Here is a 25,837-nt window from a genome sequence, read left to right as displayed (position 1 = left end):
TAGGATGTGCTTTCAGAAGCTGCACTCGGGAAACATCAAACTACATGTGCCATTTGAAAATGTTCATTATAATTATAAAATAATATATGTTCATTTAGAGATATAATTTAGAAAATACAGAAAAGTATCAAGAAGAAAATTAAAATCACCTAAAATCCTATGACAGCAATACAATCACTATTAATATTTTGGTACATTTCCCTCCTGTATTTTTACCATCCCGTAAATAGATCTGTATATGTTTATGCCATACCATTTTTCATGTTTTCTTTATCAATGAGGGAAATGTTATTTTCAAATTATGTTTTATTAACATACCTAAAAATACAAATGGAACATCACTTTGAAGGCTAGTGTCGATTTATATCTCTCTATATATTTTAGAGACAGAGGTCTTGCCATATTGCCCAGGGTGGCCTCAAACGGGTGGTCTCAAACTCCTGGGCTCGAGAGATCCACCTGCCTCAGCCCCCTAAGTAGCTGCAACTATAGGCGAGTGATGCCACACCAGACACTAGTGTTGATTTTCATTTGCATGACTTTGTGAAAAAGAAAAAAAAAAGGGATTTTGTTTTTCTTTCTAATGCAAAAGGAACGGAAATGCAACATAGCGTAAATACTTAGTGTCAAACCTTCCCTTCCCAAATACAAGAAAATGTTAATAACAGGGAAGAGGACTTTTATTTTTAACGCCATATTGATATTTTATACTATTTAAAATTTTTGCTATGAGCATGCATTTTTTTATAATATAAATACTAAAAATTTAAACATTAAATTCTAAACATAAACATTTTCTTGGCTGTTAAAAATCAGGTCCGGGCACAGTGGCTCACGCCTGTAATCCTAGCACTTTGGGAGGCTAAGGAGGGAGGATGGCTTGAGCCCAGGAGTTCGAGACCAGCAACATAGTGAGACTTTGTCTCCACAAAAATAAATAAATAAATAAATAAATAAATAAATAAATAAATAAATAAAATCAACTCATATTTTAAGGAATATATGATATTCAGGATATGTGTAATTTTTCAAAACAATGAGAAAATATCAAATAGGAAAAACACTCAGAAGACAGTCAAACAGGTGTGTTTTTTTTTTTTTTTGCTAACTAGAAATCAGATTCTTACTTTCTCCAAGGTGTTATATTTTGTAACTTCAAAATCTTGAGGAAGATGAGGAATTTCAACATTCTGCATACCAAACCTGAAATTTGTAGTGTATAATTAAAATTTTAACATTAAATGGATTTTAGGCTAAACAGAATTTCATAAATTTTTTCTTGTACATCTTTACAAAATACATGATAGATTCCTTACAAAACACATGGTAAGTCCACATGGTAAGTCCCTAAGGCCTCCTTAGCTCTTCCAGAAATTGTTAAAAGATCATTTGAAATGAGCTGGATGCCTCCTCTGCATAATCTGCCGCTCAGATACCCAGCACTGTAGCGTCTGCACTAGAAGATGGTCTCCACGCGGCAGAGGCCGAGGCAGAAAGAAGTGGGCCACACACTCTGGGGATGGGCTACTTGTGTTTGCTTTGGATCTGACTCTTAGAAGCTATGTCACTCCTCTCCAGACCACAGTCCATTCCTCTCTAAAATAAAGGAGTCAGACTTCTCATAATCTGTACTTTTCATTTTGGATTTTCTTCTCTTTAAACACTATTATTAACCAATACAACAAGACTGAATGTGATGCCTAATGAACCTGATGTTTTGGGTATGCTTTAAGAAGCCCTACAGAACTTTAGACTCCCATACTCCATTTGAGGAAGGCTGTTGTTATTTCCATTTTTGAAAATATCAGGCAAAAGTAACAAACTGTCTTTACTCTAAAGGCTGCTCAGGAAAGTAATAGGATGAAAATAGGTGTTTTTTTTAAAAAAGAATTTTAAAAAACCCACTGGTTTTCTTTTTAAAAATCAATTTAATAATTGCACCCAATCTCATTTAATACTGAGAATTTAAAATAATGATCACTATACTAGTTGAAGAAAAAGACTCAAATAAAAAATCACGAGTTAGATACGCAAAATAAATTAAAATATGAAAAAGTCTACAAATAGAATTTTAATACTGTGCTTGAGGTTTACACAAGATTTTACAAACTCTGTAGAGTCCCAGGAATCAGAAAGAAGTAAATTACTCAGTGAGTTCCACAGTGTCTTCCTCCTCTGTGGCATTGTCTGGGCATAGACTTTCTGTTTTCACTTCTAGAATTAAAAGCAAACAGCACACTTGTTTACTGCCCAAAGACTTATTATAATTAATTAACCTAAGTGCTGGAATTGTTAAGATTCATAAATATATCCTTAAATTAGTTATAATTTTGGTGATCAAAGGATAACCCAGTGGGAAAAGAGGAAGGTATATTATAAGAGGAAGGTATAACAAAGTGCACAGGATCAGAATGAGTTCCTGAGAGTCGGCACATCACGAGCGAAGGAGCTGGAGATGTTCTAGCTTAGAGGCGGGAAAGTCAAGGGCTCTGCATGAGCTTTTGCCTCGTACTTTTTGTACAGAGAAACAGTATCACTATCTATAGCATTGTGATATATAGGAATAACTCTTAATGTGAGGACTTCTTTCCAGTTTTAATTATACTGTCACAATAATTTATACTGTCTTGTTAGATGCTTTTCATACAATTGAATTGGGCCTTTTGTAAAAATAATTCTTCTGAGTTTTCTTGTAATGTACAACATGTAAAATACATGGCCTCTTTTCACCTGAAAAGCAGTATGGTATGGAAGGGCATAGGGACAAAAACACACAAACAAAAACCTTCACCGATATCATCGGAACCACAGCAAAAACAAATACAAAGCACTTACCGTATGCAGGAAACCTGCTGGGCCCTGGGGTACCTGCTCCGGCTGATTTCCATGACAACCCGAAAGACCAGGACACAGATGAGGAGACTGAAGGTCAAAGAGGTGAGGGCCTGTGGTAGGTGGCAGAACTAGGGCTGAACAAGGTTTGCTTGCTCCAAAGCCCAGGTTGTGGGGTGGAGAGCAAGGGCCACAGAAGGCCTGTGCCCTCCTCAGAGAAGAGTCCTGCTCCTACCTGCCCTCTGCAGCCCACCTGGGTTGGCATCGTAGAAGCATCCTCTCCCCAGCTGCAGCAAGGCCAGCAGGGCCAGCACGGGGCCATCTGAGTCCTCAGGAGAGGGCTACCAGCAGGGACTTGTGGGCCTCATCCAGGTGGCCACCAGGTTGTTGGCCACCAGAAGGTGTGATACGTCCTCCACATCCAACTCATTGGCAGTGTGGCCAGCTGGTGCATGCCGTGGGGCTTCCCTGTGGGGAGAGTCGCTCAGGATGGGCTGGCCCCTTCCCCACAACCCCTCAACTACCCAGATGATTGGGCCAAGGTAAATCCTGTCCCTATGCACCTGGCCTGGGTAGCTTCCTTCCCACAGGACTGCAGAGACCTGTGTCCCTTTGGAGGGACCCCCACACCATGCCATCCCCAGAACCCACAGCTGCACTTCCCAGGGTGCAGCCATCGACCCTACATTCCCCTCAATCTCTCCATCGCCCTGTCGGGGAGGCACTTTACAGATGACAGAATTGAGGTTACGCAGATGCTCAACAGCAGGGCTGACCCTGGGCAGATCCTGCATCAGTTTCCTTTTCCACAAAAATTTGGATTAGCAATATGGCCTTGCTGGGCTCTAGACCCACGGGTGTGTTTGTAGGCAGAACAAGGTAACACAGGGGCTACACGTGGCATGTGTCTGTGTCCACGTGGGAATGTTGGGAATGCTCATGAATTCTCACTGGGAAGAGGAGACAGAGCCTCAATTTTGACAATTTCCAGATACAAATATAATGGCCTCAAATCACATAAAAGAAAGAAGAAAGTTCTTCCTCACTAGCAAACCAAAGCCATACAAATTAAGCACCTGGGAGGCAGAGTAAGAGTGTGTGTGTGTGTGTGTGTGTGTGTGTGTGTGTGTGCGCTTGGTGGGGAGGTGGCTGACATTAATGATGCCCCCAAATCCCCAGTCTCAGTGGTTTTAATGTTGCTAAAACTCCTTCCTGTCACCTTCCAGCAGTCAGAGGAGTACTCATCAGAACAGCTGAGGGTTCACCCGTTAGGTTGGCAAACAATTTGCAGTGAGCATCAGAGCTGGGTGGAGGATGAGAGGTGACCAGATGGTTAGGGGGACAGCTCCTGAAGTCAAGGATCCTACAGGTGGCAGTGCTCTCTGATCCAGGAGCGCTATATCTGTCTCCATCTTAAGGAGAAAACATCGTGGAGACAGGATGTCACTCATGATGTGTTACAACTAAGAGCAAAAATCTAGGACTCTCCAAAGGAATAACAGCACGTGCATAGGACGGGCCATGGGGCTGCCAGGAAATATAATTAGCAACAAAGGGGTTTTTCATGATCTATTGAGTATAAAAGGTAGGATATAAATGGCATCCACAGCACAAACTCATTTTCTGAGATATATTTTATATGCACACGCAAAAAAACCAGAAGGAAATGTGAGCAGTGGGAGAATGGGTAAGTTTCATTGTTCCCTTTCCATTTCTGAGTTTCTAATTTTCTGTGGAGAGAAAGCCCATGATACATCATGGTATTTGAGAGGGAGGATCCTAAAATCTAAGCCCTGGAGCTAAATCTGCCATCGATGCTGGGGGAAATCACTCCAGCACTCTGCCTCAGTTTGCTCATCCATAAAATAGAAACACATCCTTCCCTACCTCAAAGGAGAACAGAATCCAACAGCAGCCCACATGCATGCCCTCCGGCTGGTTTATGCTCTTCCTGCGCAGTAGGGCTGTCTATGTCCACAGCCTTATGCCCTGTGCCCTCTAAAACCCTGAGTCAGGTCTGAGCTGCAGCATCCTGCAGCCCTCCTCCTGCAGCAGCCCTGCTGGTTTCCAGGCACATAGGCCTTGGCGGCCAGCAGTTCCCCCTCCGGCCACAGCCTGCATGCGGTGACACAGTCCAGTGTGCCCAGAATGCACTGCCGGCCAGCACCCGCAGCAGCCCGCAGCTGCGCAATTACACACAGCTGTCTGGGTGTGGCGCCCCCTGCTCCACCACCTCTTGGAAGTCTTCCTGGATGCACCATGAATTTCCTGCTGGCCAGCAATGTCCTCGGCCTTTGGGTGACCCAAGATGAAGTCCTGGAGGGTGCTGACCACACAAGGAGGTAGGGGCATGGCAGCTGAATGCAGCCAGGTTGAAGGCGATGGGAGGCTGGGAGTGCTCAGGCCGAGATGCTGGTCTCTTGGCAGAGGCAGGCCGCGAGTTCCTTGGCTGACATCATGCCCATGGCCCTGATAGGCCCATGTCCAGTCTTCATGACACCTGGGGGATGGAGAGTGTGGTCAATGCACAGGGGTCAGCCAGTCCATGCCACCGTGGCCACCCATGCCCAGCCTCAAGCCACCTCCTGCTCTCTCCCAGTGAGACCCCAGGGTCAGTGTAGACCCCATTGCATGAAAACTGGGGGATCCAGCCGTTAAGGGGCATTTGTAGTGCTCCCTCAGTAGTTGGTCTCCATGGGCTGGGATTGGGGTCTACCAGGCCCACTCCCAGCCCACTGTTTACCTCGTGGGCCTCAGCTTCCTCCTCTGCAGAAGGGGACGGTGACCCTGCCCAGCTTAGTTCCCTCTAAGAACACCTGACCCCTGAGTGCCCACATGGGCAGGGTCTGAGTGGCCTGAGGGGTCAGGGCCCAGCGATAGGACCCCTGCCCTCATCCCTTACCCCTCCCAGCACCGGGCCACGCAGGAAGGCAGAACTCCCCAACCCCAACCCCTGTCAATCCCGGGAGCCTTCTCAGCTGGACCCAGGGCCACCCTTCTGCCCACCGGCTCACACCTGGGCCATGCAAGGCAGGGTGGATGCACCTGCCTGGCCCTTGAGCGTATGGGGGAGCCACTGTTTCCCACTTCCGAGGCTCAGTTCTGAGGTCGGGATTCCGGGCACTCCCTTCTCCCCCATTCCCAAACCTCTGACTGGAAGAACTCTCTCGGCACAGCTTTTTCTTTCGGGGTCCCAAAGTGCCTGTGAGCAGGCAGCTCCCGATCTCCTCTCTGTGACACCCACAGACTCAAAAACACCCATGTGCTCACTCATGCAGACAGGCGCTCTCGCCTACGGCTCTGAGGCTGAGCACACGGAGCTCCCTCGGGGCCAAATCTGTGTCACGCGCGGGGACACCGGAGGCGCGTGCACAGTCCGTGTAACGGCCTTGCTTGGCGCGTCTCTGTTTCTCCTCTGGGAGGCTGAGAGTCGCGGAGCTTCCTGGTTGGAGGCTGTGGCGGACGCGATTTGCTTCCTCATATAGGGTTCCGGAGGCGGCGGAAAGTCCAGCGGGTCTCCGAAGCCGGTAGACGGAGCCATGAAGAAGACCTCGGGCTTCAGGAGGCGGAAGGGCGGGCTGCCCTGGGGCTCGGTCAGCAGCCCCGGGAAGGTGGGCGCGGGCGCCGGGAGTGAGAGTGCGGACCACGCCTCCTCCCAGCCCAGGCGCCACGACCCGGACAAGGGGCTCGACAGGCTCCGCAGAGCTGCCGGCGGGGACCGGACAGAGACGATGCGGCGGATCCTTTCTCTGCCGAAGAGTGGCGTGGATGACAGAGACAAGAAGAACAGGTAATAGGAACTGGAGCCCGGCAGGGGAGGGAGGAGGGCGGGTCGGGGAGAGGCCCCCTTTCCTGCTCCCGGCTCACCCCTGTCGCCGAGGGCGCTGGGCTTTGTTCCCTCTGCAGCCCTCAGCAGCCGGTGTGGCAACCTCAAGGTCGTCATTATGAGCAGCGCGATGAAAACAAAACTTTAGCTGGTCCGATCCTCTCATAATTCCCGTTACTTTACTGAAAGTTTTAGTGCTTTAAAAAAAATTAAGAAATATAGCTTTTTATTTTTATTGTACACATTTTAAACAATGTTATATATGTTATGGAAACAAGCATCATGAGAAAAATAATTTCTATATTATATTAACTTCTGGGCTAAAAATTCTTTGGATAAAATCTAATATCCCTTTTATATCCACCTACACCTGAGTAATAAGTTATTTCATGAATGGCCTCAGAAGGATCTTTTGAAGTGAGAGGATGGTTCCCTGTTCTTGAATAGGAAGACTCATTTTTCTTTCTTTTTTTCTTCTTCTTTTTTTTTTTTATTATACTTTAAGTTCTGGGTTACATGCGCAGGACGTGCAGTTTTGTTACATAGGTATACACGTGTCATGGTGGTTTGCTGCACCCCTCAACCCGTCACCTACATTAGGTATTTCTCCTAATGTTATCCCTCCCCTGGCCCCCCACCCACTCCCCCCGACAGGCCCTGGTGTGTGATGTTCCCCTCCCTGTGTCCATGTGTTCTCATTGTTCAACTCCCACTTACGAGTGAGAACATGTGGTGTTTGGTTTTCTGATCTTGTGATAGTTTGCTGAGAATGATGGTTTCCAGCTTCATCCATGTCCCTGCAAAGGACATGAACTCATCCTTTTTTATGGCTGCATAGTATTCCGTGGTGTATATGTGCCACATTTTCTTAATCCAGTCTATCATTATGGACTTTTGGGTTGGTTCCAAGTCTTTGTAATTATGAATAATGCCACAGTCAACATACGTGTGCATGTGGGAATACTCATTTTTCTCGAGATGTGAACTCTATTCATTTTAGATAAACCAAATAAAAGCATCAAGGTTTTAAGATTTCTAGGTTACGTATGCTACCTTTTACTGTTATGATGACATTAAGAAAATTTTTATAACAGAGTAAAGACTTGCCCTTCTATATATCAAAGTGTGATATTAAGTTTCATTTACTAAAAGATGAGAAGACAGATAAATGTGTGGAACAGAATAAAACATGCACACATACTGAAAAATGTGTAAGATTTTAGAACCTGATCCTGATGACATTTCATATGTGTATGAAAAGATGAGTTATTTGTAAATGACATGTCTGTGAACTGGAGAAAACTAGCTAGATTTTTATGTTACAAAAATAAGTTATTGATAGAATATGCGTAAAAACTTAAATATACAAAATTAGAAAATGCCAGAAGAAAACACGAATGCCTATTTATACAGATACATTTTTATGTTGACAAAGACCTTCCTATGAATGCATTCTGCAGGTTGATTTAGAAAACAAAAATTAAAACTCCCCTTACATCAGAAAAAAGTTAACAAAATAAAAGACAACATACTTGCAAAATATTCACATTATATACATAAATATAGACATTTATTATTTGCAATGAAAAACGTATCTTCCTTTTACAGAGAATTTTTTTTAAAGAAATAAGAACTATAATTTAAAATTGGTCAAAGTACTTTTTCCAAATCTACTAGTGATCTGGAAAATCAGTAGTACTTATACCACTGCTTAAAGTTTAAGTTGCTGTTAACTTTTTAAATAAACAATTTGGTGGTGAACATCACTCTTAAAAAGGTATGTATCTTTTACCCATTGATTCCATTATACTAAAATGTTTTCAGGAAATAATTAGAGATGCATACAATTCGTTTTCCTCAGCACTGTTTCCAATAGCAATGTATTAAGGAGAGGGCAAATAAAGGATTTTATAAATGAATTTCGGTGCATCCATAGGATGAAATTATATGTAACTTCTGAAGGTGGCAATAGATATGGATGTATGTTGACATGGGAAGATGTACTTTGGTATATTAAGTGAGAAAAAATCGATTTGATTATACATACACACAGAGGGAATGGTCTTGTGGTAGCTGAAAGTATACACAAAATGTGATAAAATTTTGTTATTTTGGGACATTTGTATTAGGGGTGATTTATTTTCCTTTTTCTTATTGTGATATCCACAATGAGCATGTATAACAGGTTTAGTAAAAGTCTATTATTACTGAAACAATCCTAGATAAGAACAGGAATATGAATCTTGAACAGATAAAAATAAGTTTTTGCTTTCTATTAATTTTTTTTGTGGATTGGTATCTTCTGCCAAGGTTTAGCCTCTTCAGAAATAGAGGGAATCTTTTAATCTGTGCTGGTAGATTGTATTGTGTATATTTTTTATGCATGTCTTTTATTATGGATAGATTTATTACATACATGCAAACAATTATAATTTAATCATTTTATTTTAGTGGTGTCCTTATGAAAATAAAAAATAGCAAATATAAATCATTTCTATTGCACAAGTGTTACTTATCTTTACGAGTTTTCTTTAAAAATATTGAACTCCTCAAATACATTTATGTATTCTTTTAATCCATTTATTCATTAAATGTAACCTGAATGCCCACTATGTATTCTACTGTCTCTCAGGACCCTTCCAAGCTTAAAAACTTTATGTTTACCTGCCCAGTCTGAACAAGTTGAGAGATTTAAAATTGGACTATTAGGACTTAATCTAAATTGAAGCTTTTCCTCCCTCCTTTCAAACAAAAGCATTTCTGAAGGTAGAAAGTTGTGAAAGATAACCTTTTAACTACCCTTTTGAAAATTTATAGCAGTGTTTTTCTTTTCTTTTCTTAACTTCAACTTTTATTTGAGATACAGAGGGCACATATGCAGATATCTTACATGGGAACATTGAGTGATGGTGAAGTTTGGAGGACAGATCGTGTCACTCACGCCATAAGCATAGTACCTGATAGTAGTAATTTAACCCACTCCCTTATAACAGTCTTAAATACTAATATTAATCATTGATAATATCTGATTTATGTATATCATATAAATCTAAATATTGAATAAAATGAGCCATGCTTATTCATTTGAATGTTGATGTTGCTTTGGCTTAAAGTTTTCTGAAATCCAAGTAAGAATAGTTTTTTGGTAAAAATGTGTCATTGTTATCTCAGCCCTTTTTTTTGCTGTTCTTTTCTGCGTTATCTTTCTATTTTTTATTTCCATGGGTACATAGCAAGTGTACATGAGGTATTTTGGGTACATGAGGTATTTTGATATAGGTATGTGATGCATGATTATCATATCAGGGTAAATGGGTCTATCTGTCCCTTCAAGCAGTTATCATTCTTTGTGTTACAAACATTCCAAATGTACTTTTTGGTTATTTTAACATGTACAATAAATTATTGTTGACTATAGTTTCCCTGTTGTGCCTTCCAGAGCTAAATCTTATTAATTCTATCTAAATATATTTTTGTACCAGTTAACCATCCCCACTTCCACCCTGCCCCAATCTCACTACCTTTCCCAGCCCCTGGTAAGTATTGTTCTACTGTCTATCTCCCTTAGTTCGGTTGTTTCAATTTGTAGCTTCCACAAATGAGTGAGAACATGCAAACTTTGTTCTTCTGTGGCTGGCTTATTTCACTTAATATAATGTCCTTCATTTCCATCCATGTTGTTGTAAATGTCAAGATCTCATTTTTTATGCCTGAATAGTACTCCATTGTGTCTATGTAACACTTTTTCTTTGCCCTTTCTTCTACGGGTGAACAGTTAGTTTTTTTCCCAAATCCTGGCTATTGTGAATAATGCTTCGATAAATATGAATGTGCTCATAGTTCTTCAATATACTGATTGCCTTTCTTTGGGGTTTATACCTACCAGTGGGATTGCTAGATCCTATGGTAATTCTATTCTTAGCTTTTTTTAGGAACTTCAAAGCTATTCTCCAAGATGGTTGTACTAATTCACTTGGGTGGTTGGGAACGTGTCTGTACTGGGGACAGATGACTGAGACTACACGTAGTTTGTTTACCGGAAGGAGGGAAATAGCTCCTACTCTTGGTCATTTGAACCCATTTTTTGGAATGGGTGCTTTCATACATGAAAGACTTCAATGTTGGAGACTGTCATTGAGTCCTAGAGTGATCTGTAAGTAGGAGCCCATAGGAAGGAAGATATTGAGATAACAGTCGGGAAAAAGAGAGATACAGCTTTCAGGACTCTATTTTTCCAGCAGTCTCTCTCCTTGGGTATCAGAGCACCTATGAAGATTCTCAAGGGCTTGCTAGTTGGTGTGGAGCTGAACTAGGCAGGACCTACGCAGGGAACATAATTAAAGTTTATCATTTTTAAAGTTTTAATTTTTCTGCAAAGCATATTTCCAATAATGACATAGACACTTGTTCCTTTAACTTTTGTACGTTAAGGTGTCAAGAATTTCAGACATTTCAGGGAACTGCCTACACTGTTTTAGGGTAAAGGGCAGCAATAGGGCCTACTTAAGTGGTTTCCATGCTGAAGAACCAAGACTGCCATTTTTGAGTGGCACAGATTAGCCTTTGAACCAGAGACAGGTAATGGAGAAGACACAGTGTCTCTTTCTACCTTGTTTTAAGTGATCAGCTGGTTCCAATTCAGGTAACAAAGGTTATGTCACTCATTAATTGGATATTGAATTCAGCCTTCAGGACAGACACTTCTGAAGACAAATTATTCTCAGGCTCTGCCAATATATTGCCAGTCACTATTTGTTAAGGAACTAAAGGTGAGTCTTTATCGAACATTTCATAGGTTGGGAAAGGTGGAGGCAGAAATAGGTAACTAAAATCTTTTTGAAAAAGATGCCAATTTTAATTATATTAAGAAATATTATTTATTCTATAGATAGCTGACCTTTCCCCAGATTTTGTTTTTGTTTTTTTTTGTGGGGTGATACCTAGACACAAAACAATCCATTTTTTTTTTTAGATAGATGAACTCACTCATTTTTGTTGTATGTTTTTCTCTTTAGGCTGTCCTGTGGACAGAGTTCTGGTGACTCATGGCTTTCAGTAGATGACGAACCCTTTGATTCTGATGCCAAGGTAAAGTTCTCTTTTGTGAAATAAATTTTCTTGCTCTGAATCTAGTTTTGCATAGTATTTACTCTTCAACTGTGGCAGCAGTCTATCTACAATTGTTTTATGGTCTTGGGGAATAGTTGGTCAGAAAAAAACATATTATAGTAATATGACTATTTGAATGTCTTTTACATTTTTTCTTTGGAAAATGGGAAAGGGTGGTAAATATTTTGAGGAATTGGGGCTGAAAAATGGCATGAACTGGAAAATACATAGTGACAGGAAAACTGCCTGGAAAAGCTTTCACACAGTAGAGGAAACTTGAAATTTGCTCAGGGTTTATTTGGTAAGTATTCTTACTGGAACTTTTCAGTCATACTATAGTGATCTTTATAATCCTTGTGCCTGAATACCTTTTAATGGGTTCAATTACTCATTATAGTAACCATAGAATGTCCCCGGTGTCTTTCAGTTCCAAAACTGTAAAGCACATATCATATCGTTTCCTTTTACTTTCTTGGATGCTTATTGTGGGATGACACAGTTTTTAGTAGGAAACTTTTTCTCTCTTTCCGTCCTTGGTTCTGTAATTAGACTCCAATAACACTGTGGACATGTAGCTGGGCATGCTGGCACATGCCTGTAGTCCCAGCTCCTTGGAAGGCTGAGGCAGTAGGATCACTTGAGTCCAGGAGTTCGAGACCAGCCTGGGCAACATAAGAAGACCTTACCTCTAGTTTTTCTTTTAATGTGGAAATTCAGAAGTTTAAAATTTCTGTCTCAAAATCTGTATTACAAAGAGATTCCCATGTATTTCCTAAGCCATTCTATGAAGAGTATATTTAAAGCTCTTCATCTAATTGAAGCATACATGGTTTTCCTCCAATAACAACCAGCTCCAGAAGCAGAGACTTTTAATAACCGTGTGGTAAGACTTTAATTTCAAACACTTTTTGCGCTGTAGTTGTAAAAAATATTCACAGAGCATCTTTGTATCACAGTTTAAAGTTTCAAATTTCAGAAGTTTTTGTATTTCATTCTTTAAATAATCATTTTAAAGGTCCTGCACTACTGTGAACTACTGAATATTACAAAATGTATTCTTGTGTATCCCAAAGTACCTAAAGTCTTGCATGTAAGAAGTGTTTTAATCATGTTTGAACATGAAGAAATGAACAGACAAGTAAATTTCTATATAACAGAATGTTATAGGTAATATAATATGCAGAAGATATCTAATAATAACATCTAGTGCATTTCCAAAATATGGCTTAAATTAATGTTTAGGATATAAGTTCACATGAGTTATGCAAATATGTTATAAATAAGAAGGAAATAAATTAGAACTATGTCATCAGTAGGAAAGCAGATTACAGTATTTTTCTAATATCCTCTAACTGTAAGCTCAGATTTGGAGTTTAGATGAAAATTTTTTTAACTTTCTTTTAGCCCCAACCTATGCTCTTTTAAATATATCTTTTCAGGTTGTACATTACTCTTTATAATTTTGATTTTCTATTCTTTCTCCTGGTGGAATATTGATGCAACATTTCTTTTCTCTTTTATCTCTCTGTAGTAATAATGTTCCAGCTTTCACATAGTGGTAGATGACCATGTTTACCCGAATGAATGTCTTATTTTGTAGGAAGAAAATTGAAGTGTTTATTAGAGAAATACTTACAAAAAATTGTAAATTCTAATAAGTATTTTTAGGGCTATCCTATGAATTAAAGTCTCCATATATATCTGTACTTCTCCATGTACCTTACTGCAATTCACATTATAAGAATGACACTCATAAATATTACCTCTTAAGTATGTCTAATGAACACATTTGGGGAGAAATGTTAAATCCTTTTGTAAACTGTAAAGTGTGTATACAAGTGTAGGACAAAATGACCACAGTGGGATTCAGCGATTTAGTAAATATTGAGGATTCTTTTTGTAAACCTGAACAATGAAATGGCAGTAGTGCCGAGAAAAAAAAGGGAAAGTTAGAACAGGCATGTCGACTTCTACTTTGGTTTACATTAAGTTTCAGCAGACTATGGGAATATCCTAAGGGAATCCAGTGATTTGGCACTTGAGACCTTTCCAATGAGATTCTGTTTTTGACCTTGAAGGAATTTCTGTTCTTGACTCCTGACTGTGTGCTAGGCAGTGAGACACTGAATGTAGAAGATGAGGCTTATGATAGAGTAGTAGGAGCAGAAAATCAAGTAAAGAACAAACACTTCTAAGTCACTATAAGTGCTTCCTATAAAGAAAACAGAGAATGTTAGGTTAGGGCACGTTGAAGAAGTGTGTAGTTAGGATGGGGCCGGAATGGGAGTAGAACTGTGTTCTCAGAGAAGATCTTTCTGAGTGTGACATTTAAGCTGCCAACTAGAGGACAAGAAGCAGCGAGCCATGTGAAAGTCTAGAAGGAGGATATTCTGGACAGAGAGAACAGTGGGTCCCATCTGTTTTTCATTTTGTTCTCGATGTCCAAAAAGCGGGAAGTGTGGTAAGCATCCTCGTCCTCATGTGTATTATTAGAATGTGTAGAAAAGAGAATGTGTAAATAAGGGCCTGGGACTGTTTAGATGCTTCATAATAAATGTTCTTCTCCTTCCCTTTTTACTATCTCTTGCTTTACTTTCTTGAAGTTATTTCTTAATTGGGAAATAATTGCATACTACATCTAATATTTGCTTGCTTCTATTTAAACAAGGCATAAAGAAAAGGCTTCTTACTATTTTGCCATTTTTCCTGTCAATAAAAATTTTACCAACAATATTTTGATTTTTCCAAGCCCTTCCTCACCTAAATAAAGCAGCTTTGACAATGTTCTGCTTACATTCAACATAACATACCCTGAAGTTACCTATCATGCCGAGTATCTTATTTTAACACTAAGATCATTTATGTAATTAGAAATATTTTAAATATTAATGTTGTAAGTATTATAACAAGTGTGTTGGTTTTTTTAATGCCCTCTTATTGTTGGTAGCGAACACAAAGTAGAGTTAGGTATTTGAAGTTAGTTCCTCGCTGAAATATACGCATGAGCTAATATTGTGTCTGTCACAGTGTTTCCTTTGGCTTTCTATGTTCAGTTTACCGAGTCAATAGCCATATGGAGATAAAAGTTTCGCTTGATCTGGAGAGCATTTATGAGTTTCTCTATTGAAATATTTTGGTTTTCAATACATGCTTTCCTTATTTCTAGGTCTCATTGCTTTTAAATCAGGAAATTCAGAACATGATTAGGAAATATTGAGAAATTCATTGTTTTTTCATTGAAACTCGTTATTCATTATAATTTCAACAGACTACCTTTGAGAATGTTCCACAGAAATATGATAGTCACTTAACTGGAGCTGATGGTCAAAGAGGAAAATGTACAATAAAGGAACAAGAAGGTAGGAACTGTATTTTATTTAAAAATTTGACAGAATGTTTATTTAAAAACATGAGCTCTGTTACATTCTAGTAGCCAAGGAAAATGAGGTATTAAGTGCATAGTCAAAAAAAGAGAAGTGAAATAGTGATATGTTGTATATTTTGTAAGGCATTAGCAACCAATTTAATTGAGAGTGCCACTAAAGGAGCTGAATCATTAGCTCCAATTCAAGATAGTCTAAGACCTGAGGAAAGTCAGAAAATAAGGAAGAAGAAAAGAGTAAATGAAGGAATGAAGAGTGAAAAAGGCAGAGAATACAGGGAGTAAATGAAGGAAAAAGAAGCAGATATATGCAATGATGGGTGATAGAGTAAGATAATTATTTGGGGAGAATATAAAGTGAGCTTCCAGTACTGAAACTTGTCAGAGAAGTCAAGCAAAATGTTGCCACTGTTGCCATTTTCCTTACTTTTGGGAATGCATTAAGGATGGTGGTACCTGACCACGCAGAGCTATGTTTCATCTGCGATAGAGGAATGTAATGTATGGTCAGCCATGCATAAATTACATGTCTATAATTTAATGTGCTATAAAATCTTGTTTCTTCATGGGACAGTATCTTAGGGGCCAAAAGAAGAGCATTGGAAAGAAGAGGGTAGGATTAGTTATGGAGAGATCAAGGAAGCTATAGCCTGATAAAAAGTTCGTTAGTAACCTTAAGACTTGTAATGCAGCTTAGATTTGGAGGACGTGATAGGGTGGAGCTTGAGGCTGGATTCCAAAAGGGCAGGTTGAGGTTAACGAATGTGGGAGCACACTCAGTATAGACCAGAGCTTCCCAAATTTTAACAAATCAGCTGAGGACCTTGTTAGTAGTGCAGATTCTGATTCCACAAGTCTGTGATTCTGCATTTCTAATAAGATCTCAGGTGATGCCGACCCTTCTTGTCCTAGGACCACACTCTGACTAGCAAGGGTATAGCTGTGCCTTTAGAGGAATCTGGAAGAAGAGCCATTGGATCACCACTCAAGACATAACAGGATCAAGGGAAAGCATGATTTTGCTTTTATTTCTGAGCGTGTTTCTAGCCACAGGGGAAGGAGAAAGAGATGAAGGAATAGAAATCATCGCTGGAAGATCCCGCTGCTAAATGAAGAGAAGAGAAGTCATGGGAATAGTCCATCAAAAGAAGGTAGAAGGGACAGAGTCAGGACAACAGATCTAGAGATTACTTTTGCAAAGGAAGAGGGATTGTGAGTGGAGGAGGAGGGAGGAAAGAAAGAAGTTGGCTAGTTAATTTTGGAGTTGATAATAAGGAAACTTGAGAGCTCTCACTTCTGATGGCTGCAATATATTGGCACTCAAACGGAAGATTAGGTGATTGCTGTTCCAGGAATTACTGGAAGGAGGGAGTGCTAGAATGGGGGTAAACCACAGGAGCTAATTTCTTCTCTCTGTGACTATCAGACATCAAAGATGCATGTTTTGTTGATATGAGTTAATCAACTGAGGTGAAGTTAAAAGTAGGTGCTTTGGCTGCTTTTTCTTTAAGGCAGCCGATTTTTTTAATAGGATGCCTGTTTTGTAAAAGTTTATCATGGATGACATGATATGCCAACCCAAATTAAGTTTAGAAACAAAAAAATTACAAAGTTTATTCCTCAAATAGAAAAGGCATTATTTTCCATAAATATTACACTCGTTTTGGTATATAAAAGGTCAGGAGTAGCTAATAATTGTGTAGCAATGCATTTTTTATTAATATTTCAATGTTGAAAGCTTCTTATACATTATTTTTAGAAATGTTTTATATACCTTCTTGCATGAGTGGATAAAAAAATTTAAGATGGCCAAACTAGAGGATATAAGAAATGTAGACCTATCAGTAAGCCCAAATAGGTACAGAAAAATAAATAAACATTTTTATGAACTACTTGCTGTAAGTGTGGATCCAAAGTAATCACTTCAGAACACTTTCTCTGATGAGAAATGATTTAAACATTCAAATGAACTGTCATGACAACTGTGTGCTTCCTACATTCTAGGACCAATTGAAGGACATGCTAAATGCTTGTAGTAGAATGGTATAAATGGTTCTGATGTGTCACATTAAAGACACACTATAGCGTTCTACCATCAGCTTGGACATTTATCTGCCCAGGGTCACGATTTGCTCTGCTGGTTAAAGATCACTTTTCTCCTCCTCAGCATGTACACATGGTTGTGTGCATACTTTTCTATTTTAGTTACAGATATCTGAATCAGAATCTTGCCTTTGAAATGTTAACTGCATGTTTTATTCAACCTATCTTCTTAGTTTTCTTCAGGATATTTCTGTCATGTTGCTGTCCTGACAAAAGAAACGCACCCCTAAATCTAAACTCATTATTTTTAAAGTGAAGCACTGAGATTCAGCTTGATACTAACTCTGAGTGTATGGTTAGCTTTATCATATTTATATATAATTGATTGTATGTCCCTTTTGCCTTCTAGATTCTCTTGAGCAATATCATCACTTGAAGGTAATAACTTTTCTGTATTTATCTTTAATTATTAACCACATAGCATATGAAACATATATTATTTACTAATCATTTTGTCTCAAAACCCTTTCAGCCTAAGGTTGAAATCAAAGAGTGTGTTTCGAACCAGGTGGTTGGAATGAAAGATGTACAAGCATGCACATCAGGTAAAAATTTTTGCAATACAAATTTAACTCTGGAAAGGAGCACATTAAAATATTCTAAATGCTAACAGTCTTCATATTCCTATGTCTTTTTTCAAATTTGATGGATAGATTTGATATATATAATGCAGATATTAGCATTTGTATCTATGTTTGAAAAACATTATATTTAGAAGCATAAGATAGATTTTTAAAACATAAGCTCTAACTTAGATGTATCTTCTTTTACGTATTACTATGCTGAAGTTCTCAGTTGGGAATACCTATACTCATTCGGGTTTCACAGAGGTGAATTATGAGACTACAATTTTTTTTCCCATGTTTGGAATGCTTCTTGAAATTCTGATCTTTATCTAGAGGAAAGCTTTCCTCACTAACATGTCAATTTTGTATTAAGTTTAATTACTTCATCCTAGTGTTGTTAGACTGATGATCTGAAGCAAATCGGATGCTTTGATTATTTTGTGTGTGTGTGTGTGTGTGTGTGTGCAGGGAATATCTTGGATTACAAAAATGAGGAAAGTAATCATTTTTTTTCATGGCTATTTGGCAGACACACTCATTTCAAAGAATGATTCTGAAACTTTATACGCTTAGGGTTTTTTGTACAATTAATAATTATTGCATAGAAGTAACCAACACTCTGAATTAGGTGTTTGTCATTGTCATGCAGTTTTCATACGTTTTACTGTGTATGTGTATGGCCATAAATCATATGTAGAATTGGTGTTTCTGTCCTAAAATTTCAATCATATAAATGATTGTACATTATATATATTATTCAGCAGCTTTCTTTTGCTTACTCAGCATTACATTTTTTAGATCAGTCGATATGTTTTGTTCACACCCATTGATTTGACCAAAGAGATCATCGCTATTTTCAGAAGTAGCTCTAGCTGAGTTTACATTTCCTGTAGTATTTCATGCTATAACAGTACTACATTTAATTAAACTCTCTTCATGGTGAGAAAAAGATAAAAACATTAAAAAATGATGGCAGATTCCAAAGAGCTGTTGTTTAAGTGAATTGTGTCTATTGATATTTACTATATCAGAAACTGAAGCTGAATAATTTAAAATATAAACATGCACAGCCATGCATTCCAATAGCCATTATAACTCTGGCCCATTAAGCACCCATGATCTTATGATACATCGTGTGTCTAATGGTTAAACCTAAGTCTTGTTAGTAAAAGAAAGTTCATATTCCTGAAGAATCTTTATTATTAATAAATTTCTCATGGAAAACAAAATATATAATATCGCTGAGTGAATCAAAGTAAGTAACACTAAAAAATAAAAATGTCAAAGATGATCGTTAATAAAACCTATGTGAGTGAATGGCAAGTACGGGACATGTAGAATACAATAAGCCATGCAGGAGTGGTGTGTTTCTGGGGGAGTGGAGGACATGGGACTGCTTCTGTTTTAGAAGGAATTTCTCCACGTTAGTCAAAGTGTATTATGATTTACATTCCAATAATGAAAACTTTACTTTCAGCTTTTTCAGCTTTGGATTTTAATAGTTTGACCTTTAGTAATGAGCTTCATGAAAGATCTGAGAATTTGAAAGTTGGTGATCTATGTCCATTTGTATCTCCACCAATGACCAACACTGTGTTGGGATCCACAGACTTGGGGCAGAAGAACTTAATAGATCAAGAAAAGATGACCACTGTAGGTGCGCTTGTATTTTGGAATCACACTCTCCATGACCTGTGTGAGTCAAAGCTACCAGAAAACAAAGATAGCAAAGAAGGTGAAGCATAGAGAATTCTGTCCCAGTGTAGCTGTACTTGGCTTAGTAATACCATAGTTGTAACTTTTAAAGAATCATTTTGTGGCAAAGTGTGTACTGTGTTTACACCCCCCTTATACAAGCTACAACCAAACAGAGGACCTATCAGCAGGGCATTTGTGTTCTTCCTTTAACCAAAGCAACATAAAAATAACAAAGAGGATGAGATGGACAAGTAATTTTATTTAGGCTAGTATTTAACATAAACTTGAATGTGAGTCCAAGGATTACATGTAGAACTTTGGGACTGGAGGGGAAATGTAGGCAAGGATGTAAAGATTGCCTGCTCAAACACAATGTGGTTTCTTTGTTTTATTTCCATAGGTCTGAATTTGTATCAGTTGTAACTATATAAAATGTAGCCCCAAAAGCACCTTCCAAACCCCAAAATTAAGTTAATTTTAATAATTTCTGTGACTTTATGTAGTATTGAATTGACTTTCCCAGTATGAATGGATATCCTTGAGAATCTGCTAGATGGTGTCTTTTCAGCTGTGTCCACATAGTGTATCACCTTGTTTTAATGAGTAACAATTTACTAGGAATATTGGTTTGAAGGAAGGTGGTGTCATTTAAAAATAACATGAAAATACATTTTAATTTTACTAGGACACATAATCTGTTGAATAACTGCATCTAATATGTATTCTACTTTATGTCCCAGTTAAATTTAGTGTCTTTAATCAGGTATACGATCAGATCTATATAGTAATAAATCATAAAATATTTTTGCACCCAATAGTTTCATTTCCTTTTTTACACGGTGAAACCCAGTGTCTGGAAAAAATGGAAAAATTAGCCGAACATGGCAGCACGTGCCTGTGGTCCCAGATACTCAGAGGCTGAGGTGGGAGAATCTCTAGAGTCCGGGAGGCAGAGGTTGTAGTTAGCTGAGATCGCACCGTTGTGTTCCAGCCTGGGCTACTGAGCAAGACCCTGTCTCAAAAAAATGAAACAAAAGAAAAAATGATTTGAAAGATTGTCCCATACAGTTTAGGACAAAGGGGATAATAGACAAGCATAGAAAGAATATACATTTCAGGTGGTAAAGATATACTAGAGAAATCAGTGCAGTACTAAGGCAGCACCAAGGAAAGAGACACCTGTTTATCTGAGGAAAGATAGCAAGAATCAAGGAATACTTCACACAGCAATGTGAGTGATGAAAAAGAAATGGTTAGAATAGTAGAGGAAAACATTTCAGATATCCAGAGCAGGATGTCCACTGGTAAAAGTATAAACGGTTACAGTAATTCTGGAAATCATTGATCATAAGAGTAGTGTGTTGTTAAGAATGGAACTACTGGGCCAGGCGCAGGGGCTCATGCCTGTAAATCCAGCACTTTGGGATGCTGAGGTAGACGGATCACCTGAGGTCAGGAGTTCAAGATCAGCCTGGTTAACATGGTGAAACCCCATCTCTACTAAAAATACAAAAATCAGCTGGGCGTGGTGGTGCATGCCTGTAGTTCCAGCTACTTGGGAAGCTGAGGCAGGAGAATCGCTTGAACCTGGGAGGTGGAGGTTGCAGTGAGCCTAGATCATGCCACTGCACTCCAGCCTGGGCAAAAGGGCGAGACTCCATCTCAAAAAAAGAAAACAAATAAATAAAATGGTACTATTATGAAGTAGAGAACAGTATATACAGTGTTACCATAGATTTTCTTAGTGTATTTTTACACTTTGTTTCATTTCCAATGGTTTTGTTTATTTATGTTGGGTAGATACATTGGTGAGAAAATCTTTGAGATGTTTTGTACGGCTTGCACTGGTGATATCTAGTGTCCTCGAGTGGTTTGTTGAAGTTTTGAATAACTGGAAGTATTTCTTAAAGAAATAAATATTTCACTAAACATTAAGCTTCATTTAAAACTCTCAGTTTATAAAATACTATGTGTTATTTTCCATCTATTTTTATAATGACTTTAGCCTTTATCTAACTCTTCTAAGTAGTTCATTTTAACTAACTGTGGATTTGTCAGCAGAACAAGATTTAGAAGTGACGTCAGAGCAAGAGCCAGAAAGGCTTGAAGGAAGTGAAAATAACAAGCCACAGGTATGTAAAAATTTGAACTTCATTGCTGATTTTATATTGTTTTCTTTCTCTAATGACGTGACATAGACCAAATGAAATTATTTTTCACACTAGCTGTTTGGAATCAATAGATCATAATTCAACATTTAGCTTTGAAAGCATTTTTAACGATATATAAATTTTAAAATATTCTTAGAATCTATAGTATCTCATAGCTATTGTTTAACTCTTGATATAGAGGCAAACAATTTTTAGAATTTTATGTGGTTTTCCATTTTTATAACCTCCTTACATGATAAAGAATGTAACACTGAATGTTGCATTTTACTATTTAGCATTAGAAATGATAAACAATTGAACGGTAATGGCCACTGAGCTACATTCATGTGAAAGGAGTACTCATTCCCAGTAGTTCAAAATTTGGAGATTTATATTGCCGATCATTAGTGCCAACATTAAATATTTATTTTGGCTTTTGGTCTCTAGTTCACTTCGTTGTCTACATTCAGGGAGAAAATGGGCTTATAAAATCAACCCAGTCATGCCTTGTAGATTGGGACCTTTGGTGTTAAGATACAAACAGTAACTTTGTGACTTATTTCAATGCAGGAAATCAGTAAATATTACTAATTTTAAAATCCACTGTCATTAGTGGACCTTGTAATACATTAAAACTGTATTTAAGCACAGAGTGTATCTAGATACATAACACTATCTTATTATGATAGATCATTGGAATTAAAATTTAAGAATTTGCTTTTTCTGATTGGTGCTGATTCGAGCTCTGAATAATTTAAAGTTTACTCTTCTCCAGTTAATAATCTTTAGAAAAAGTGCTTAAATGCACTGTAGGGCTCAGTCTTTAAGGTGTCGTATGGTAAAATCTTTTTAGATAAAGAAGACTTTGCAATGCTACAAATCATCCACTAATTCATTTTTGGTAGATTTAACACATCATAATTTTTATTTATGTATTTATTTTTAATTTTTTGTGGGTACATATTAGATATATATGTTTATGGGGTACACAAGATGTTTTGGTTGAGACATGCAATGAGAAATAAGCACATCATGGATACGGGGTATCCATTCCCTCAAGCATTTATCCTTTCAGTTGCAAACAATCACATTACACTCTTTAAGTTATTTTACAATGTAAAATTAAATTATTATTATTATTAAGTTATTACTGACTACAGCCATCCTATTGAAACACATCATGAATTAAGTTGAGTGCAAACAAACAATGACAGTTTGCTGGTTCATGTTTCTCTCCTACTTTAGGGCGAGGTAAATTATTTTTTACTTCTTAATTATAATTCAGTGATTTAGGAGGAGCTAGACATAGAGTAATAATTTTAACAGTCGAATTTAAATTATTTTCTAATTTTAATTATTTTCCAGTTTTTCTTTGTTCTTTTTACTTAGGATTTCTTTGGCTATTGTGGCCTTTTGTTGGTTCCATACAAATTTTAGTTTTTTCTAATTCTGTGAAAAATCATGTTGGTATTTTGATAGGAATTGGGTGGAATCTGCAGGTTGCTTTGGGCAATATGGTCGTTTTAATGCTATCAATTTTTTCAATCCATGAGCATGGGTTTTTTCATTTATTTGTGTCATCAACAGGTTTTCTCACCGTATTTTGTAGTTTTCCTTGTATAGATCATTCACCTCCTTGATTACATATATTCCTAGGTATTTTATTTTGTTTTATTTTTGTTGTTATTTGTAAATGGGATTGTCTTCTTGATTCAGTTCTCACGCTGATTTTGATAGGAATTGGGTGGAATCTGTAGGTTGCTGCAGTAGAGAAATTCTACTGATTTTTTTGTGTTGATCCAGAAACTTTACTAAATTCATTTATCAAATCTAAGGAGGTTTTTGTGGAATCTTTAGGGGTTTCTAGGCATAAGAGCATACTATCAGTGAATAGAGAAAATTTGATCTCTTCTTTTTTAATTTGGATGCCTTTTATTTCTTTTCTCTTTGCCGATTGCTCTGGCTAGGACTTGCAGTACTCTGTTGAGCAGGAGAGGTGGAAATGGGCATCCTTGTCTTGTTCCTGTTTACAGAGGAGTGCTTTCAACTTTTTCCCTCTTCCATATGATGTTGGCTGTGGGTTTATCATATATTGCCTTTATTATTTTGAGATATGTTCCTTCTATGCCTAGTTTGTTGAGTTTTTATCATGAAAGGATGCTGGATTTTATCAAATGCTTTTTCCACGTGTATTGAGATGATTGAAGGTTTTTGTCCTTAATTTTGTGTGTGATGAATCACATTGACTGATTTGCCTAACTTAAGCCCTCCTTGCATCCCTGGAATAAAACGCACTGGATCATGATGTTCTTACTATCTTTTTGATGTGCTGTTGGATTCAGGCTGCTAGCATTTTGTTGTGGAGTTTTGCATATCTGTTTATCATGGATACTGGTCTGTAGTGCTCTTTTTATGTTGTGTCCTTGTCTGGTTTTGGTATCAAGTTAATATGGGCTTCATAGAATGAGTTAGTGTGAAGTCTGTCCTCGTCAATTTTATGGAAGAGTTTCAGGAGGATTGGTACCAGCTCTTTTTTGTATGTTTGGTAGATTTTGGCTGTGAATCCGTCTGGTCCTGGGCTTTTATTTGTTCAGATGTTTTTTAGTAGTAATTCAGTTTCAGAATTCATTATTGGTCTATTTGGGATTTCTATTTCCTCCTAGTTTAATCTTAGGAGGTTGTATGTTTCCAGGAATTTTTCCATTTCCTCTAGGTTTTTTACTATGGGAGCAAATCATTGTTTATAATAAATAGTCTCTGATGATCCTTTCTATTTCTGTGGTATCAGTTTTAGTGTTTTCTTTCTTATTTCTGATTTTGATTATTTGAATTTTCTCTCATTTTTTTGGTTAGTGTAGCTAGGGCTTTATCAATTATGTTCATCTTTTCAAGGAGTCAGCTGTTGGTTTTTTGATCCTAGGTATTGTTGTTTTGGTTTCTATTTCATTTAGTTATGCTCTGATCTTTGTCATTTCTTTTTTCTGCTTTGGATTTGGTTTGTGGTTAGTTTTCTAATTTTTTAAGGCCAATGTTAGGTTGTTAATTTATTATTCTTTGTATTATTTTAATGTAGGCATTTAATGTCATAAAATTCCAGTGGTCTTAATATGCTATATTTCCATTGCCATTTGTGTCAAATTTTTTTTAATTTCCACCTTCACTTCTTTGCTGACCCAAAGATCATTCCAGTGCATGTTAATTTCTATATATTTCTATAATTTCTGATGCTTCTCTTGGTTAAGATTTCTAGTTTTATTCCACTGTGTTTTCAAAAGATACCTGATATGATTTTGATGTTTAAAAATTTATTGAGACTTATTCTGTGGCCTAACATATGGTCTATTTTGGAGAATGTTCCATGTGCTGATGAGTAGGAGGTATGACTTTTAGTTACTGGGTAGAATGCCCTGTAAATACTGGTTAGATCAGTTTGGTCTGAAATCCAATTTAAGTTCAAATTTTCTTTCTTGATTTTCTGTCTCAATAATTTCTCTAGTGGTGTCAGTGGGGTATTGAAGTTCCCCACTCAGATTGTATTGCTGTCTATCTCTATATGTGGTTCTAATAATATTTGTTGTATAAATCTGAGTGCTCCAGTTTTAGGTTGCATATATATTTAGGATTGTTTTTATCCTGTTGCTAAATTAATCCATTTATTATAATATAATGACATTCTTTGTCTTTTTTACTTTTTTTAACTTAAAGTCTGTTTTATATGATAAAAGTGTAGCTATTCCTGCTTACCTTTGGTTTCTGTTGGCATGGAGTATATTTTTCCCTTCCACTACTTTTGGTCTACAAGTGTCCTTACAGTTAATGTGAGATTGTTGTAAGCAACATGAAGTTCGGTTATGTTTTTAAATCTATTCCACCAATCTATATCTTTTAAGTGGAACATTAAATCAATTTATATCCAAGGTTAATATTGATATGTGAGATTTTATTCCTGTTGTAATGTTATGTGTTCCCTGGTTGTTTTAAAAGTTCTTTGTTTCTTGTTTCCTTCTGTCTGTGTTTGTGGTCTAATGGAGTTCTGTCATGTTGCCATTTGATTTCTTTCTCTCGCCCTTTGTGTAACTGCTTTTAGAAATCCTGTTAATTTTATTCTATGTTATTTACTTATTTATTTTAGAGACAGGGTCTCACTCTGTCACCCAGACTGGAGTGCAGT

At 37.7% G+C, this 25,837-nt stretch overlaps 2 protein-coding genes and 1 long non-coding RNA gene across 4 annotated transcripts in view; 1 reads left to right on the top strand and 2 right to left on the bottom strand.

Moving 5' to 3' along the window:
- The window catches only part of LOC129526135 (protein mono-ADP-ribosyltransferase PARP4-like), a 34,284-nt gene extending 32,073 nt beyond the window's left edge, over positions 1-2,211 (bottom strand). The window contains exons 1-2 of the mRNA XM_055359569.2: positions 2,148-2,211; positions 1,128-1,203 (exon numbers count right to left, since the gene is read on the bottom strand). The gene's annotated coding sequence lies outside the window, so the exon portion shown is untranslated. The remainder of the gene's footprint in view (positions 1-1,127; positions 1,204-2,147) is intronic.
- A 2,239-nt stretch (positions 2,212-4,450) lies between these two features.
- Positions 4,451-6,291, bottom strand: LOC115933522 (uncharacterized). Its single transcript, XR_004069351.3, has 2 exons — positions 5,980-6,291; positions 4,451-5,332 (listed from the first exon to the last, which is right to left on the bottom strand). It is a non-coding gene; the product is annotated as an uncharacterized lncRNA (long non-coding RNA).
- Positions 6,175-25,837, top strand: part of LOC129523459 (ankyrin repeat domain-containing protein 26) — a 29,579-nt gene continuing 9,916 nt past the window's right edge. Inside the window, exons 1-6 of one of the 2 annotated variants that reach the window (XM_055359767.2) lie at positions 6,175-6,622; positions 11,674-11,746; positions 15,036-15,126; positions 17,602-17,630; positions 17,725-17,797; positions 21,578-21,648. In XM_055359767.2, coding sequence (XP_055215742.1) covers positions 6,372-6,622; positions 11,674-11,746; positions 15,036-15,126; positions 17,602-17,630; positions 17,725-17,797; positions 21,578-21,648 — 588 coding nt within the window. In that variant the 5' untranslated portion in view covers positions 6,175-6,371. Of the gene's footprint in view, positions 6,623-11,673; positions 11,747-15,035; positions 15,127-17,601; positions 17,631-17,724; positions 17,798-21,574; positions 21,649-25,837 lie in introns of both variants that reach the window. The other variant, XM_055359766.2, reaches the window with a different exon arrangement.

The sequence above is a fragment of the Gorilla gorilla genome, chromosome 14 (genome assembly GCF_029281585.2).
Source record: "Gorilla gorilla gorilla isolate KB3781 chromosome 14, NHGRI_mGorGor1-v2.1_pri, whole genome shotgun sequence".
NCBI classification, from domain to species: Eukaryota; Metazoa; Chordata; class Mammalia; order Primates; family Hominidae; genus Gorilla; species Gorilla gorilla.
This window is presented reverse-complemented; position numbering and strand designations above follow the sequence as displayed.